Raw genomic sequence first — 19,160 nt, forward strand, 5'->3', positions numbered from 1 at the left:
TTGAGGGATGACTATCATAATTTTATTGTGCAAAAATTAATGCTGTATCCAGCTATGGTGTTAATTCGTGTCATGTCTGACTACTGCAGTACTGCTTGTCCATGTGCTAGCTATCAGCAACAATCCCAGACAAGCTAGCTAGTCGTTTTCAGCATCCAGCAGTGATCAGCTTGGTGGTTGCGTAGTAACGGCGCCACCAGCCCGAATTCTCATTGAGTTTGCAGCAGTAGTGAAACTGGGCCGTGCTCTCCTGGGTTTTCCTCGAATTCCATTCGAGACAGTTCTGCATTAGATGGCGCTATTTCTGCCTCTGATGCGTTTCCATACAGGATTTGCCCCAGTGTTTTACTAAAAAGGCACAGACTTGACTTTTTCCATCTACGCCGGGCAGGGACCTGTGTCTCACTGGGAAAAGGCTCCGGCGAACCTACTTTCTCTTGGCACCGAAGCCAGGCCACTGGTACTTTTCAGCTTGCCTTTACATAACTGTGAACTTTATCACCTTCTCACAAAGCAACTGTTTTGAATATGTAGAGGTTGATTCTGGTTTTCACTGTCAGCCCTAGCTCTGGAAACACAATTTCCCTAATATAACATGAGGGTATTTACATTTAAGTCATTTAGCAGACGCTCTTATCCAGAGCGACTTACAAATTGGTGCGTTCACCTTAAGACATCCAGTGGAACAGCCACTTTACAATAGTGCATCTAAATCTTTTAAGGGGGGTGAGAAGGATTACTTTATCCTATCCTAGGTATTCCTGAAAGAGGTGGGGTTTCAGGTGTCTCCGGAAGGTGGTGATTGACTCCGCTGTCCTGGCGTCGTGAGGGAGTTTGTTCCACCATTGGGGGGCCAGAGCAGCGAACAGTTTTGACTGGGCTGCGCGGGAACTGTACTTCCTCAGTGGTAGGGAGGCGAGCAGGCCAGAGGTGGATGAACGCAGTGCCCTTGTTTGGGTGTAGGGCCTGATCAGAGCCTGGAGGTACTGAGGTGCCGTTCCCCTCACAGCTCCGTAGGCAAGCACCATGGTCTTGTAGCGGATGCGAGCTTCAACTGGAAGCCAGTGGAGAGAGCGGAGGAGCGGGGTGACGTGAGAGAACTTGGGAAGGTTGAACACCAGACGGGCTGCGGCGTTCTGGATGAGTTGTAGGGGTTTAATGGCACAGGCAGGGAGCCCAGCCAACAGCGAGTTGCAGTAATCCAGACGGGAGATGACAAGTGCCTGGATTAGGACCTGCGCCGCTTCCTGTGTGAGGCAGGGTCGTACTCTGCGGATGTTGTAGAGCATGAACCTACAGGAACGGGCCACCGCCTTGATGTTAGTTGAGAACGACAGGGTGTTGTCCAGGATCACGCCAATGTTCTTAGCGCTCTGGGAGGAGGACACAATGGAGTTGTCAACCGTGATGGCGAGATCATGGAACGGGCAGTCCTTCCCCGGGAGGAAGAGCAGCTCCGTCTTGCCGAGGTTCAGCTTGAGGTGGTGATCCGTCATCCACACTGATATGTCTGCCAGACATGCAGAGATGCGATTCGCCACCTGGTCATCAGAAGGGGGAAAGGAGAAGATTAATTGTGTGTCGTCTGCATAGCAATGATAGGAGAGACCATGTGAGGTTATGACAGAGCCAAGTGACTTGGTGTATAGCGAGAATAGGAGAGGGCCTAGAACAGAGCCCTGGGGGACGCCAGTGGTGAGAGCGCGTGGTGAGGAGACAGATTCTCGCCACGCCACCTGGTAGGAGCGACCTGTCAGGTAGGACGCAATCCAAGCGTGGGCCGCGCCGGCGATGCCCAACTCGGAGAGGGTGGAGAGGAGGATCTGATGGTTCACAGTATCGAAGGCAGCCGATAGGTCTAGAAGGATGAGAGCAGAGGAGAGAGAGTTAGCTTTAGCAGTGCGGAGCGCCTCCGTGATACAGAGAAGAGCAGTCTCAGTTGAATGACTAGTCTTGAAACCTGACTGATTTGGATCAAGAAGGTCATTCTGAGAGAGATAGCGGGAGAGCTGGCCAAGGACGGCACGTTCAAGAGTTTTGGAGAGAAAAGAAAGAAGGGATACTGGTCTGTAGTTGTTGACATCGGAGGGATCGAGTGTAGAAGGGGTGCAACTCTCGCTCTCTTGAAGACGGAAGGGACGTAGCCAGCGGTCAGGGATGAGTTGATGAGCGAGGTGAGGTAAGGGAGAAGGTCTCCGGAAATGGTCTGGAGAAGAGAGGAGGGAATAGGGTCAAGCGGGCAGGTTGTTGGGCGGCCGGCCGTCACAAGACGCGAGATTTCATCTGGAGAGAGAGGGGAGAAAGAGGTCAGAGCACAGGGTAGGGCAGTGTGAGCAGAACCAGCGGTGTCGTTTGACTTAGCAAACGAGGATCGGTATACAGTCCAGTAAAAAGTTCGGACACACCCACGCATTACAGGGTTTTTCTTTTTTCTTTACTATTTTCTACATTGTATAATAATAGTAAAGACATCAAAACTATGAAATAACACACATGGAATCATGTAGTAACCAAAAAAGTTTTAAACAAATCCAAATATATTTTAGATTCTTCTTGATGACAGCTTTGCACACTCTTGGCATTCTCTCAACCAGCTTTACCTGGAATGCTTTTCCTACAGTCTTGAAGGAGTTCCCACATATGCTGAGCACTTGTTGGATGCTTTTCCTTCACTCTGCGGTACAACTCATCCCAAACCATCTCAATTGGGTTGAGGTCGGTTGATGGTGGAGGCCAGGTCATCTGATGCAGCACTCCACCACTCTCCTTCTTGGTCAAATAGCCCTTACACAGCCTGGAGGTGTGTTTTTGGTCATTGTTCTGTTGAAAAATAAATTATATTCTCACTAAGCGCAAACCAGATGGGATGGTGTATCGCTGCAGAATGCTGTGTTAGCCATGCTAGTTAAGTGTGCCTTGAATTCTAAATTGATCACTGACATTGTCACCAGCAAAGCACCACCACCTCCATGCTTTTCAGTGGGAACCACACACGCAGAGATTGTCCATTCACCTACAATGTGTCTCACAAAGACACGGCAGGTGGAACCAAAAATCTCAAATTTGGTCTCATAAGACCAAATGACAGATTTCCACTGGTCTAATGTCCATTGCTCGTGTTTCTTGGCCCAAGCAAGTCTCTTCTTCTTATTGGTGTCCTTTAGTAGTGGTTGCAGCAATTCGACCATGAATGCCTGATTCACGTAGTCTCCTCTGAACAGTTGATGTGTCTGCTACTTGAACTCTGTGAATCAGAGGCTGGTAACTCTAATGAACTTCTCCTCTGCAGCAGAGGTAACTCTGGGTCTTCCTTTCCTGTGGTGGTCCTCATGAGAGCCAGTTTCATCCGAGCGCTTGATGGTTTTTGCGACTGTTCTTGACGGAACTTTAAAAGTTCTTGAAGTTGTCCGGATTGACTGACCTTCATGTCTTAAAGTAATGATGGACTGTCTTTCTCTTTGCTTATTTGAGCTGAACTTGCCATAATATGGACTTGGTCTTTTACCAAATAGGGCATCTTCTGTATACCACCCCTACCTTGTCACAACACAATTGATTGGCTCAAATGCGTTAAGAAGGAAGGAAATTCCACAAATAAACGTGTAATAAGGCACACCTGTTCATTGAAAATCATTCCAGGTGACTACTTCATGAAGCTGGTTGATAGAATGCCAAGAGTGTGCCATGCTGTCATCAAGGCAACGGGTGGCTACTTTGAAGAATCTCAAATATAAAATATATTTTGATTTGTTCGACGCTTTTTTTTTGGTTACTACATGATCCCATATGTGTTATTTCATGGTTTTGATATCTTCACTATTATTCTACAATGTAGAAAATAGTAAAATAAAGAAACTCATGATTGAGTAGGTGTCCATACTTTTGACTGGTGTCTTTAAACGGGTAAATCGCGAGCTACCGGTAGCTTGCCATCACAAACTGTCATAAACATAAAGCTCCCGGCCACTATCCAATCAAAGCCACATTGACATTATCCCACCCCTGGTTAGCCACTATTGGCTTAAAAAGCCAAACGTAACTCTATCTGCCAATTTAATTTCCAGCAAGATTGACCGTCCTGTCTTTTTGGTGTGCGTCTGTCCGTATGTAACCATTTAGTAATGATAACTGGCGTCTTGTAGGTAGACAGACTTTCCCCATAAACCTTCTCAATTAAATGTATACTGCAAAGTAGTCATACCTGACAACTGTGTTTAATTTGATTTGTGTCCATTGGATGGTTATTGTTTTTTAAAACTCTGCCTTGACATGTGCTACAGCAGTAGGGCTAACGGCAGAAACACTGCTCGACTGACACGTTCCGCTCTTGCTAGATACTCAAAAGGGCAATTACACTCCAATACACTGCTCAAAAAAATAAAGGGATCACTTAAACAACACAATGTAACTCCAAGTCAGTCACACTTCTGTGAAATCAAACTGTCCACTTAGGAAGCAACACTGATTGACAATAAATTTCACATGCTGTTGTGCAAATGGAATAGACAACGGAGAAATTATAGGCAATTAGCAAGACACCCCCAATAAAGGAGTGGTTCTGCAGGTGGTGACCACAGACCACTTCTCAGTTCCTATGCTTCCTGGCTGATGTTGTGGTCACTTTTGAATGCTGGCGGTGCTTTCACTCTAGTGGTAGCATGAGACGGAGTCTACAACCCACACAAGTGGCTCAGGTAGTGCAGCTCATCCAGGATGGAACATCAATGCGAGCTGTGGCAAGAAGGTTTGCTGTGTCTGTCAGCGTAGTGTCCAGAGCATGGAGGCGCTACCAGGAGACAGGCCAGTACATCAGGAGACGTGGAGGAGGCCGTAGGAGGGCAACAACCCAGCAGCAGGACCGCTACCTCCGCCTTTGTGCAAGGAGGAACAGGAGGAGCACTGCCAGAGCCCTGCAAAATGACCTCCAGCAGGCCACAAATGTGCATGTGTCTGCTCAAACGGTCAGAAACAGACTCCATGAGGGTGGTATGAGGGCCCAACGTCCACAGGTGGGGGTTGTGCTTACAGCCCAACACCGTGCAGGACGTTTGGCATTTGCCAGAGAACACCAAGAGTGGCAAATTCGCCACTGGCGCCCTGTGCTCTTCACAGATGAAAGCAGGTTCACACTGAACACATGTGACAGTCTGGAGACGCCGTGGAGAACGTTCTGCTGCCTGCAACATTCTCCAGCATGACCGGTTTGGCGGTGGGACAGTCATGGTGTGGGGTGGCATTTCTTTGGGGGGCCGCACAGCCCTCCATGTGCTCGCCAGAGGTAGCCTGACTGCCATTAGGTACCGAGATGAGATCCTCAGACCCCTTGTGAGACCATATGCTGGTGCGGTTGGCCCTGGGTTCCTCCTAATGCAAGACAATGCTAGACCTCATGTGGCTGGAGTGTCAGCAGTTCCTGCAAGAGGAAGGCATTGATGCTATGGACTGGCCCGCCCGTTCCCCAGACCTGAATCCAATTAAGCACATCTGGGACATCATGTCTCGCTCCATCCACCAACATCACGTTGCACCACAGACTGTCCAGGAGTTGGCGGATGCTTTAGTCCAGGTCTGGGAGGAGATCCCTCAGGAGACCATCCGCCACCTCATCAGGAACATGCCCAGGCATTGTAGGGAGGTCATACAGGCACGTGGAGGCCACACACACTACTGAGCCACATTTTGACTTGTTTTAAGGACATTACATCAAAGTTGGATCAGCCTGTAGTGTGGTTTAATTTTTATTTTATTTTATTTTGAGTGACTCCAAATCCAGACCTCCGTGGAGTTTGTGATTTACCAATTTCCATTGTTAGTTTTTGTGTGATTTTGTTGTCGACACATTCAACTATGTAAAGAAAAAAGTATTTAATTCATTCATTTTAGTGTTCCCTTAATTTTTTTGAGCAGTGTATATCTCCTTTTCAGGCCTCAATGGTCTTCTGGTGTGATTTAAGCATTGACATGGACTCAGAATCTCAATGAGTAATTGTTATATTCAGTGTAAAAAATAAATAAAAAACGAAGCAAAATCCCAAACCAGAAAAAATAAGACGTAAGAAGCAGTATTCAAGAAAATAAAAAATCATTTTATGGGTCCCCCAAGTGTTTTAATAACTGTTATTTTACTAGGTATTTTGACAGAAACACATATCTTGTACACAAAGGACCCAGTGAAGAGTTGCAGGGTAGAAGAGAAGAACGGGCCTATTTGAAGGCAACAAAATTAAAAATAATCAGAGTAACTTGCAACATGTTCGATTAAAAATAATAATACTTTGCTCTCATGTTAAAGGCTGAATACAGTGGAGTAGCACTATGACTGACACCTGCCCTGTGGGAGAGGAGGCTCTCTCACTGATACATTGACATGCATGCGCACACACACAATCATCCCTCCTCCCCCTTGGCCTGCATCCACACGCATTATGGCCCAGTAAATGTTAAAACACCATTGTATCTGTATCACAAGGAAGTAAAAAAAAAAATGTCTTATTAGATGGGTAAAGTACTCACTCATCTGCCAGTTATCTGACTTTCCTAGTTAAATGTAAAACATCTGCCAGTGATGCAACTTTTTGGCATTGGTTTGTAGTAAAACATTTGTTTAATTGTAAGCTTCAACTTTTTAGTTTGAATTGGAGAAGTATCTTTCTGGCAAGTCAGTTTTCCTCTAAATGTGTTTACACCATATATACACGTACTGTATCTGAAAAGTGGTCAACTTGTAAGTTGCAAAAACTAAATATTGCAGTGTCGGTTTGGTTTGATTAGACTCACAGGTTTATTTTTGTGTCTGTATGATGGTAGTTGGATGCCCGTATCAGGGCTCCCGAGGTACGGAGTAGTCTAAGGCACTGCATCTCAGCGCTAGAGGTGTCACTGCAGACCCTGCTTCGGTTCCAGGCTGTATCACAACCGGCCGTTATTGGGAGTACCATAAGTTAGGCTACCATTTATCTTGATTGGATTTTTAATTACATAGACAGAATTGGACAGATGACAAAGGACTGTCGTTATTGTTCCATATCTAGCAATATGATGGTATAATAACAAAGTTGCCTATTGGTTGAATTAAAAACCATCTACCTTTGTGTTCTTTTCTAGGGACGAGTTATTCTCCACAGGAAAATTCACACAACCACAGCACACATCAAAGCAGCTCCAATTCACATTCAAACCCCAGCAAGACATCAGACGCAGTAAGTACAGTACCCACTTACCACCTCTCTGTGTTGTCGACGCTATGTCATGGTGGGCTGGGCTATGTCCCCATCTCTCCTTTCCCCAGCAGTGTGCGATTGTTCACTTCACTGCATGGATTTGAAATGATTGCATTAAGAAATATGGTGTAAACTCCCTCTAGAACATGCCTATACCACTCCAATGATTTGAAATGTGTGGGGGAGTGTACAAGTGCACACTTCAGGAGTAAGGAGAGACTATTGTGATGATCCCCTAGTGATTGATGTATTTAGCACATTGAAGAGGTTCAGACAGTCTCTCTTTGAGTGGGAATCTACAGCTACACTCCAGAGACTGGACCAAGACCTTGTCCTGTATGTTGGTCTTTCTATAAATAATGAGTCCAATGTGTGACATTGGATCCACATTTAAAAATGGTTTGAAACTAAAATAAATATGATTTTTATTCAGTTCCACATGTGTACTAAAATGAATATATACCAATTTACCCATAACTCCACCTATACAACAACATAGACCTAGGACTATATAGCCTTTAAGCAGGGTTCATACAGACATTGGCAACTGTCAAACGCTCCCTAAAACCCTTCATCGAGCGGGCCTATCTAATCAACCTGGCCCGGGTATCCTGGAAGGATATTGACCTCATCCCGTCAGTAGAGGATGCCTGGTTGCTTTTTAAAAGTGCTTTCCTCACCATCTTAAATAAGCATGCTCCGTTCAGAAAATGAAGAACTAAGACCTGATATAGCCCTTGATTCACCCCAGACTTGACTGCCCTTGACCAGCACAAAAACATCCTGTGACGTACTGCATTAGCATCGAATAGCCCCCTGCAATGTGCAACTTTTCAGGGAAGTTAGGAACCAATATACACAATCAGTTAGGAAAGGTAAGGCTAGCTTTTTCAAAATAAATGTTCATCCTGTAGCACTAATTCCAAAAAGAGAGAATACGGCTGGCCATGCTCTCCACCTGGCTACCCCCTACCCCGGTCAACATCTCAGCACCCCCTGCAGCAACTTGTCATCGTCCCCCCCGCCGCCTCTCCTTCACCCAAATCCAGATAGCTGATGTTCTGAAAGAGCTGCAAAATCTGGACCTGTACAAATCAGCTGGGCAAGAAAATCTGGACCCTCTTTCTAAAATGATCTGCCGAAATTGTTGCAACCCCTATTACTAGCCTATTCAACCTCTTTCGTATCGTCGGAGATCCCCAACGATTGGAAAGCTGCCGCAGTTATCCCCCTCTTCAAAGGGGGAGACACTCTAGATCCAAACTGTTATAGACCTATATCCATCCTGCCCTGCCTTTTCTAAAATCTTCGTAAGCCAAGTTAATAAACAGAGTTCCTTCTCCACTATGCAATCTGGTTTCTGAGATGGTCATGGGTGCACCTCAGCCACGCTCAAGTTCCTAAACGATATCATAACCGGCATCGATAAAAGACAGTACTGTGCAGCGGTCTTCATCAACTTGGCCAAGGCTTTCGACTGTCAATCACCGCATTCTTATCGGCAGACTCAATAGCCTTTGTTTCTCTAATGAATGCCTTGCCTGGTTCACCAACTACTTCTCAGACAGAGTTCAGTGTGTCAAATCGGAGGGCCTGTTGTCCTGACCTCTGGCAGTCTCTATGGGGGTGCCACAGGGTTCAATTCTTGGGCCGACACTTTTCTCTGTATACATCAATGATGTCGCTCTTTCTGCTGGTGATTCTCTGATCCACCTCTACGCAGACGACACCATTCTGTATACATCTGGCCCTTCTTTGGACTTCTGTGCTAACCAACGTCCAAACGAGCTTCAATGCCATACAACACTCCTTCCGTGGCCTCCAACTGCTTTTAAATGCTAGTAAAACTAAATGCATGCTCTTCAACCGATCGCTGCCCGCATCCTGCCGCCCGACTAGCATCACTACTCTGGACGCTTTGGACTTAGAATATGTGGACAACTACAAATAGCTAGGTGTCTGGTTAGACTGTAAACTTTCCTTCCAGACTCACATTAAGCATCTCAAATCCCAAATTAAATATAGAATCGGCTTCCTATTTCGCAACAAAGCTTCTTTCACTCATGCTGCTGAAAATACCCTCGTAAAACTGACTATCCTACATATCCTTGACTTCGGCGATGTCATTTATAAAATAGCCTTCAACACTCTACTCAGCAAACTGGATGTAGTCTATCACAGTGCCATCTGTTTTGTCACGAAAGCCCCATATACTACCCACCACTGTGACCTGTATGCTCTCGTTGGCTGGCCCTCACTATATATTCATTGCCAAACCCACTTGCTCCAGGTCATCTATAAGTCTTTGCTAGGTAAAGCCCACCTTATCTCAGCTCACTGGTCACCATAGCAGCAACCACCCATAGCACTTGCTCCTGCAGGTATATTTCACTGGTCGTCCCCAAAGCAAACACCTCCTTTGCCTGCCTTTCCTTCCAGTTCTCTGCTGTCAATGACTGGAACTAATTGTAAAAATCACTGAAGCTGGAGACTTATATTTCTAACTTTAAGCATCAGCTGTCAGAGCAGCTTACCGATCACTGTACCTGTATACAGCCCATCTGTAAATAGCACACCTAACTACCTCATCCCCATATTGTTATCCTCTTGCTCTTTTGCACCCCGGTATGTCTACTTGCACATCATCATCTGCACATCGACAACTCTAGTGTTAATGCTAAATTGTAATTACTTCGCCACTACGGCCTATTTATTGCCTTACCTCCCCACTCTTCTACATTTGCACACACTGTATATAGATTTTTGACTGGACGTTTGTTTATCCCATGTGTAACTCTATTGTTTTTGTCGCACTGCTTTGCTTTATCTTTGCCTGGTCGCAGTTGTAAATAAGAACTTGATCTCAACTGGCCTACCTGGTTAAATAAAGGTGAAAAAATAAAGGCATGCATGCTTAATACATCCATAAATAGCGAATATCACCAACTAATATCATTTTTGAATTTCTCGATCACTGGTTTTATAATGAAACACACCAAAAACCAGGTTCCTTTTGGAATGGAAGGATTTGTATGGAAAGCCAAGTTGAAGATAGCATTAATGTTGTCGTCCTCATAATAGCCGCAAATGGTTTTACCGCAAGCGTGTCGCAAGACCCTTCAACTGAAGAGGCGGGAAACAAACTAAGGTGGCCACATCTCACAAAATGAATAAAAACTGAAATCGCGGGTAGTTATAAGGGCGCAAGGTAACTTTATAATTTGGCTACATAATTACAAGGACTTTTCAAACACCAAATTGAGGAAATATTTTATTTTCCAAATATAGGCCTATTCCAATAGACAACATGAAGGTCTGAGCTCCAAGTTCAAGTAGGCTACGTCAAGTCCCTTGTATTGTTTTACAATTGCAGGTGTAACATGGAAGACAAAATATATTTCATGTTATTTCAATACTAGATCTTATTGTAAATGTAATTTGTCAATATATCCAGAATAATTCATAAGAATAGCATTGGGTGTTGCGCAAACAGTCTACACACAATTGCGCACCGTGGACTGTGCACAAAAACATATGAAAACATGAACTAATTCATTACCTTGATGCTTCTCTTCAATCTAACGATCCTGCTGTAAATCAAGAGGACAACAACCGACGTCCAACATCAATTCACTAGGGATCTTAGATCCGTGTATCTAGACACAACCATCTTCAGTCGTAACGAATGACACTCCCAACACCAAAATATTCTGGACATTCCTCGCAAACACCTTTCCCTTCATCACATCCCTTCCTTCCTAGATCAGATGGTGTGTGTGTGAAAATATCACAGCGTGATTAAACAGCTTGACACCAAATTCGCATTCCAACAAATCTAATTCATAATATAAGAACCATGTTAATGACCGTATCAAGGTATGGGGGGGGGGGGGGGACTTTTTCAGTTAGAAGCAAATACATTTTGTAAGCGCATTAGGGCTGACCCCATTAAGTCGATTGGCTTTTGGTCGACAATATTTGTTTAGGGTCGAGCAGCTGCCCCAAAAACTGATAAATTGTATGGCATGTGTCTTGATTGACGCCTGTCTCAGTGGACTAATCAGCGACGGCTGTGGGGATGGCACACCAGTATCATCAGTAGTACAATTACCGTTAATTCCCATAATGTCAACTTTATTTGTTTTATTTATCCTTTTTATTATTTATCCATTATTTTAATACATTCAATGTATTATTATTGGTATTTTATAGTTCTCATTGGAGGAGTGGACATGTTGTTTGCAGAGTGCACATCCTAGGCTACACTTGTGAGAAACCCATTTTGTGTTATTCCATTTACGAGTTGTCAATTTCTACATTTTGTTTGTAGAGCTCCTGTCAATGTTGAGTAAGGACACTCACCTGATTATACATAGAAGTAGGCCTAGGCTACCTGGCCTGCGAGCAACTATAGGATTATAAATGTGCCCATTTGTTGGTCTGATTTCTTTTTCTGATTGTCTTAACTCACCACCACTATTAATGAGTTGTGGAGCTTCTCAAATGAAACAAATCTTTCACCTCAAACGGCAAGTAAACCGTCTGTTTTTACATCCATTAAATTACATTAGTTCCTTTATGTAGCCTATGTGAAAAATCTATCCAGCTCTCCCTTTCAATAACCAATCGGCATGAAAGAAACAAAAAAATGTCATGCTCTGATCTGGTGGAATCGCCAATAATAGTCCTGCCTACCTGATTACTTCTTGCCCAGATAGCCTACAGCTGTGTGTCTGGGGATGAGGGTCCAGATTATTTTATACAATGCTGCAAGTTTGTTAGTGCATGCTTTGGGCTGGACCTAGTTGATACAATGTTTCAAGTTCCTTGCAGATAGGCCATGCATAGCCAATGTGATCTATTTTTATCAGGATCTTTTTGTATCTGCAGGCTGAAGTGTGTTTATTTGTTGGCTTTACGTAGGCTCTTTTTATATAGTTGGCAAGGTTAAGAAGTTACTTTTAGGTTTGTATAATTTTCATTAAGATATCATTTTTATTAGTCACATGACAAGGATTTGAGATGACTTTATAAAAGAAATGAAACTGTTCCACGAAATGTGCATATGAAAGTCATAACTGTCACGCAGATTGTTAGAGGTTTGAGCTCCCGAGTGGCGCAGTAGTTTAAGGCATTGCATCTCAGTGCTAAAGTCGTCACTACAGACACTGGTTTGATTCCAGGCTGTATCACAACCGTCCGTAATTGGGAGTCCCATAGGGCAGCGCTCAATTGGCCCAGCGTTGTCCGGGTTTAGCCGGGTTAGGTCGTCATTGTAAATCAGAATTAGTTCTTAACTAACTTTCTTGGTTAAATATAAGAAATTGTAAGAAAAATTGACACTCCTAATGGAAAAGGATCTGACGACCCCTGCTGTAGCCTATTAACGGTAACTTTGGGAACATAATGGCAGAATCTGCAAAGGCCTGCAGTGTTTTTTTGGTGGTGGTTAGGAAGAGTTTTATTTTTTCTCTTCTGGTTAGGCTGTCATGATCACTGAGTAATTTGTTTCTGAATTATTTAATCACTGTGTGCTTAAAGCATCAGACACGCTCAGTAGCCTACATATAGTTGATTTTATTAAAACACATAGGTTGTGTCTATATAATGAAAATACTTGGTTTAACATTTCGATGGGTTGAAAGAACGAACAGATGACGACTCGGTCTACCAAGATTGTATCTGATCTGGAATAGCACTAATCACATATTTTGGGTGATTTGTGTGCCCCTGGAATCTTATCACCCTGTAACATAAGAAGCATACAACGTTACGTAGTTGCACTGCATTTCTGAGATCTCCATATAAAAAACTGTCCGACGGCTAGATCCAGGGTTCAAGTTAAATTTATAATATAACTTAATGCTTAATATGACACAACAATTTACACTGCCATAACGGCAAAGATGGAAGAGTTTACCAAAAAATTGTCAAACGATTTCGGACAAATCCGTCAAGACACCAACCATGCGAAAGGGTTCAATTGTTTTAAATCAACTGGTGAATGATTGAATATTGCTATGTTCCCACCTTAATGTAATTGCATGAAAATGATTGGTAGAATATCAATGATTTATCAACTGCTTTAACAAGTTGTCTAGCATAGGAAATCCTCACTACTAGTACCTTAGTTTATAGATGAAACCATGTATATCGCGTCCCAGAGTAGGAGTGGTCATCTTCGATCAGGTTCACACTGAATGTCATTGGACAGGAGGATCTTAATGTCTTGTGGACAGTTTGCACATGACATAGGATGGTCGCGTCTGTGAAGACTGGGATACAACAACCAGCAAGGAACCTTGTTCCGGTGCAAATTGAACATAGTCATTATGTTTGTAGGTTACAAAGTTGTTTGTCACTTGTCAAAAATAAGGAGGATTGGCATTAGAAATATTCTGACTTGGAATGGGGGAAAATATTGTTATAACACAAGGCCCGCACTGGCTCATTTATCATAACCATTATAGATAACAATCCTAATCGCTTAATTGCCCGATAGATATATCTAACTCTGTATAGTGCATTCGGAAAGTATTCAGACACCTTCACTTTCCCCACATTTTGTTACGTTACAGCCTAAATTCTAAAATGGATTACCCCCCCTCATCAATCTACACACACTACCCCATAATGAGAAAGCAAAAACTGTTTTTTAGAAATGTTTACAAATTTATTTTAAAAATGACATCTCATATACATAAGAATTCAGACTCTGTGCTTCGTTGAAGCAACTTTTGCAGCGATTACATCCGCGAGTCTTCTTGGGTATGACGTTACAAGCTTGGCACACCTGTATTTGGGGAGTTTCTCCCATTCTTCTCTGCAGATCCTCTCAAGCTTTGTCATGTTGGATGGGGAGCGTCGCTGCACAGCTATTTTCACGTCTCTCCAGAGATGTTCGATCGGCTCTGGCAGGCCAACTCGAGGACATTCAGAGACTTGTTCCGAAGCCACTCCTGCATTGTCTTGGCTGTGTGCTTAGGGTCGTTGTCCTGTTGGAAGTTGAACCTTTGCCCCAGTCTGAAATCCTGAGCGCTCTGAAGCAGGTTTTCACCAAGGATCTCTCTGTACTTTACTCCGCTCATCTTTCCCTCGATCCTGACTAGTCTCCCAGTCCCTGCCACTGAAAAACTTCCCCACAGCATGATGCTGCCACCACCATGCTTCACCATTGGGATGGTGCCAAGTTTCCTCCAGATGTGACTCTTGACATTCAGGCCAAAGATTTCAATCTTGGTTTCATCAGAGCAGAGAATCTAATTTCTCATGGTCTGAGAGTCCTTTAGGTGCCTTTTGGCAAACTCTAAGCGGGCTGTCATGTGCCTTTTACTGAGGAGTGGCTTCCATCTGGCCACTCTACCATAAGGGCCTGATTGGTGGAGTGCTGCAGAGATGGTTGACATTTTGGAAGGTTTTCCCATCTCCACAGTGGAACTCGAACTCCGTGACCATCGGATTCTTGGTCACCTCCATGACCAAGGCCCTTCTCCCCCGATTGCTCAGTTAGGCTCTCACCATTGGGCACTCTGTTAGCACACTGCTTGCCAACACTACGCTGTACACATGGTCTGCGGTTGGATGTAATGCCAAATTCTCTATAACAACGTTGGAGGCGGCTTTTCTCTACTTGCACATCATCTGCACATATCACTCCAGTATTAATGCTACATTGTAATTATTTTTGCCTCTGTGGCCTATTTGTTGTTTACCTCCCTACTCTTCTACATTTGCACACGCTGTACATAGATATTTTTATTTTATTTTGTGTTATTGACTGTACGTTTGTTTGTGTAACCTACCTGGTTAAATAAAGGTAAAATTAAAATAATGATAGAGAAATTAACATTCAATTCTCTGGCAACAGCTCTGGTGGACATTCCTGCAGTCAATTACACGCTCCCTCAAAACCTGAGACATCTGTGGTGTTGGGTGACGAAACATTTAAGTGGCCTTTTGTCTCTAGTGCAACTGTGTACTGATCATGCTGTTTAATCAGCTTCTTGATATGCCACACCTGTCAGGTGGATGGATTATTTTGGCAAAAGAGAAATGCTCACTAACAGATATGTAAACAGGGGTCTTTTATTTCAGCTCGTGAAACATGGGGACCAACACTTTTCATGTTGCCTTTATCTTTTTGTTCAGTGTAGCTTGTGTACCCCATCAGTTAGATTTGTTTTCATGGGAATTTATTTCAGTGTGCCTCAAGTGTGTGTGGGTGGAGCGGTCGGAACGCAATTGAAGGAATGAGAAATGGAGGGAAAGGGAATTTAGGGAGAACTGTGTGCACATTTACAAACGGAAATCTAGAGTCTATTTTTTTACTTGTCTATTTCGGGTTCGCCACAAAGGACATTCCACCAAATAGTTTGTTACAGTATAAAAATAGTACGTGATCTCTGGATAAAGATGGAGCTTTGATGTCCGTTCCAGTACTGTATTACTCAAGCCCATCTCTACTTTGCAAGATCTGATTTTATTAGATTTATATACTGGTACTATGCAAAACATGAATCACTCGTCTGGAAATGTGTCCGCTTTGTCAACAGATTTGTATCTAGTCCCTGGGCAGGTGGTTTTCAGAATCCGAATCACAAAATGTTACTTTCTCTTGGTGTTGTACATAGAAGCATAGACCTCAACAATGACACAAACGTCAACATTTTAAAAGCTTGAGAAGCCATCCTAGCTGTTGAGTAAGCCAGCATCCATCCCTACATGTCATCTCCCAACCAGCCCTGGTATCAGAGTCCAACCTTAAAGCACAGATGGAGCCTCACATACTAGACATTTCACATTGCAAGCTCTTGCATCAGACCTAATCGCTCTCACGCTCTCTCTCTCTCTCTCTCTTTCTCTCGCTGCAGTATCTTTTTTCTCACCTATCAAATCTTGATGGCATAAAATGTATCATTGCATATTCTCCTCCCTTCGTACATAAAATGTGTCCTTGCATATTCTCCTCCCTTCATACATAAAATGTATCCTCTTCTCTATTCCCTATTTACCAAAATGTCTTCCTTCTCTCTCCTTTGCAAAATGTCCCTTTCTCTCCTCTCCTTAACCTAAATATCCCCATCTGCCTCCCTCCGCCTTCTCTCAACTGTCGTCTTCTCTCCTCCTCAGCCTTGTGAAGATAAAGATGACTGGTCAGAGCACATCAGTTCCTCTGGGAAGAAGTACTACTACAACTGCAGAACAGAGGTGTCACAGTGGGAGAAACCCAAAGAGTGGCTGGAGAGGTAGGCATTATGCCATCTTCATTCACTTCATTCCCCTTTCACACGACTGATCCAAGCGTAGCTGAGCTGTACTGCGCTGGCTGGCCTGGTTCCCTTTTCATTTTTTAAATGCTGGCCTTTTCAGTCAGTGATGACTGGGGTGGGGGGGCAGCGGTGTACCTTAAAGCTATTTCTAACTTTTAAGAAATGTCCAGATCAACTAGCCCATGTCAGCTAATGTTTTTTACCTAGGTTATTTAGCCCATAGATTTTGTTGTAATTTTTGAGTCACTTAAGTATCACATGAATAAACAAAATGCATAGAATTGCAAGAAAATGGGCTTTTAAACTGCAATGTTTTCTTGCCGCCAACAAGCGGGAACAATTTGTGTCATGAACAGTGCTTGTGCCAATATAAATAGACGTGGCACACTCACAGGATGTTCCCGAGCCCTGGAGGGGGCCCTGAGAGGAATGAGTTTGGGAACCCCTGCCCTATATCACATGTCAAAAATGAAGATTTGCGCTATGTGTTATAACTTATGGCCCAGGTTAAAAGCAGTGCACTATATAGGGAATAGGGTGTCATTGGAGACGCATACTTGAGTTCTAACTGTTTGTTTCCAGAGAGCAGAGGCAGAAGGAGTCCTGCACTAAGTCGGCGCCAGTCAACAGTTTCCCCAAAGACAGGGACTACAGACGGGAGGCCATGCAGCAGGCTACAGCACTCACTGGCTTTACTGCTGCTAGTAAGTTATACAACTACATACTGACTTTACTGCTGCTAGTAAGTCATACAACTACATACTGGCTTTACTGCTGCTAGTGAGTCGTACAACTACATACCGACTTTACTGCTGCTAGTGAGACGTACAACTACATACTGACTTTACTGCTGCTAGTGAGTCGTACAACTACATACTGACTTTACTGCTGCTAGTGAGTCGTACAACTACATACTGACTTTACTGCTGCTAGTGAGTCGTACAACTACATACTGACTTTACTGCTGCTAGTGAGTCGTACAACTGCATACTGACTTTACTGCTGCTAGTGAGTCGTACAACTGCATACTGGCTTTACTGCTGCTAGTGAGTCGTACAACTACATACTGACTTTACTGCTGCTAGTGAGTCGTACAACTGCATACTGACTTTACTGCTGCTAGTGAGTCGTACAACTAAATACTGGCTTTACTGCTGCTAGTGAGTCGTACAACTACATACTGACTTTACTGCTGCTAGTGAGTCGTACAACTGCATACTGACTTTACTGCTGCTAGTGAGTCGTACAACTGCATACTGACTTTACTGCTGCTAGTGAGTCTTTTTTTTTTACCATGTCTCCCATTGAGGTCAAAATACCTTTTACAAGGAAGACCTGGCCAAATTGCTAGAAACATGCAATTTTACTTTTTTGTGCAATAATGGTTGCTGAATGTTCTCATCAGTCATGAATAATGAGGCTTATTGTGGCCGTGCCGTCTACGTATGATTCAATTAATGCTGCATCTGTGAGTCAAGGTCATGTTTTGAACGTGTGCCTCTGGGAGGAGGCTGTGTTGAGTTCTAATGTCTGATGAAATCTGTGGGCTGCTTGTCTTCAAAAACCACTGTCTTGTTCTCAGGCCTTCCATTATCTCAGTGAAAAAGTAGCCTCTTAGGGGATATACTGCAGGAGCGGTGGTAGTGGTTCATGTTGGTGAGCGTGCCGTGATGTACAGCCAGTCAGTGGAGATGGGGGGGACATGGGCCGTCATAGAGACCTGATTGATGTCTTCTGGCAAACACAGAAAGACTGACTGCACTGTCACCGTCCGGGAGAGAGAGAGCAACGGAGGGGGAAAGAGAGCGGGACTTACTGCACCGTCCAGAGCAGAGTAGAGCTCTCCCCTCCTGTCAAACAGCCAGAACACAGCGGTGGTGCACAGTGCTCTGTCTCCCCTACCAGACCTGGCATCTGGGCTGAAACGGTATTTGCAAGATTTATTTGGACTCAGGTTTGTCATGCGTGTTCACTATGCCAAGGTCACTGGTTTGTGGTTGGTTCATAAGTGGTACAGCTTAAACAAAGGGAAGAACAGTATCAAGTTTGTTCTTTCGGAGGAACTACTCTTTGGAAGCTAAAAATGTTGAAGGCCAGCTGGGGGGGGGGGAAGCTCTCAGGGGGAGATTCGGCTTACTAAGTTAGCGCCTTACAGTCCACATGCCTACTCTCAAATAAGCCAACAGCCAGGTTCTAATCAGACTTCACAAGCCTGTTGATTTGAGATGGTTTGAATAATTTGGCATATTTATCCAAGAGAACTTCTGTGTGTCTGTCAGTGACTCGACATACCCACTTGCTGACTTATGATTAGAAAATGAGATTCCGCCAATTTTAACAGGCATTTTCCCCTGGAGTGAATCCCGTCTTTAACAAACGCATCTGCTGCCCAGTAGGGATGTGATATAAGTATCGCATCATTTTTTCCCATGGCAACAATGAAAACATGAAGCAGACAAAACTCTTTGGTCCTTTAAAAGCCCGCTGTATATAAAATGTGTGCTATAGCTAGGAAAATATGTTAATGTGAGTCTTGATGACAACTTGTTTGTTTCTGACATTAGGGCTGTTTTCCTAAAGAAGTCAAAGCCTCTTTGTGTATAGTTTCCTTGCCATGATACTAATGAGTATCGCACTACTGCTATCGTCCCGCTTCTATTGTTTAATAGGC

The 19,160-nt window shown here is 43.8% G+C and overlaps 1 protein-coding gene across 2 annotated transcripts in view; it reads left to right on the plus strand.

Moving 5' to 3' along the window:
• The window catches only part of LOC115105101 (WW domain-containing adapter protein with coiled-coil-like), a 48,271-nt gene that overhangs the window by 6,099 nt on the left and 23,012 nt on the right, over window positions 1–19,160 (plus strand). For both annotated transcript variants that reach the window (XM_029626705.2, XM_029626706.2), the window contains exons 4-6: window positions 7,105–7,199; window positions 16,350–16,465; window positions 17,072–17,193. In XM_029626705.2, coding sequence (XP_029482565.1) covers window positions 7,105–7,199; window positions 16,350–16,465; window positions 17,072–17,193 — 333 coding nt within the window. The remainder of the gene's footprint in view (window positions 1–7,104; window positions 7,200–16,349; window positions 16,466–17,071; window positions 17,194–19,160) is intronic.

The sequence above is a fragment of the Oncorhynchus nerka genome, linkage group LG22 (assembly GCF_034236695.1).
Source record: "Oncorhynchus nerka isolate Pitt River linkage group LG22, Oner_Uvic_2.0, whole genome shotgun sequence".
In the NCBI taxonomy this organism is placed as follows: Eukaryota; Metazoa; Chordata; class Actinopteri; order Salmoniformes; family Salmonidae; genus Oncorhynchus; species Oncorhynchus nerka.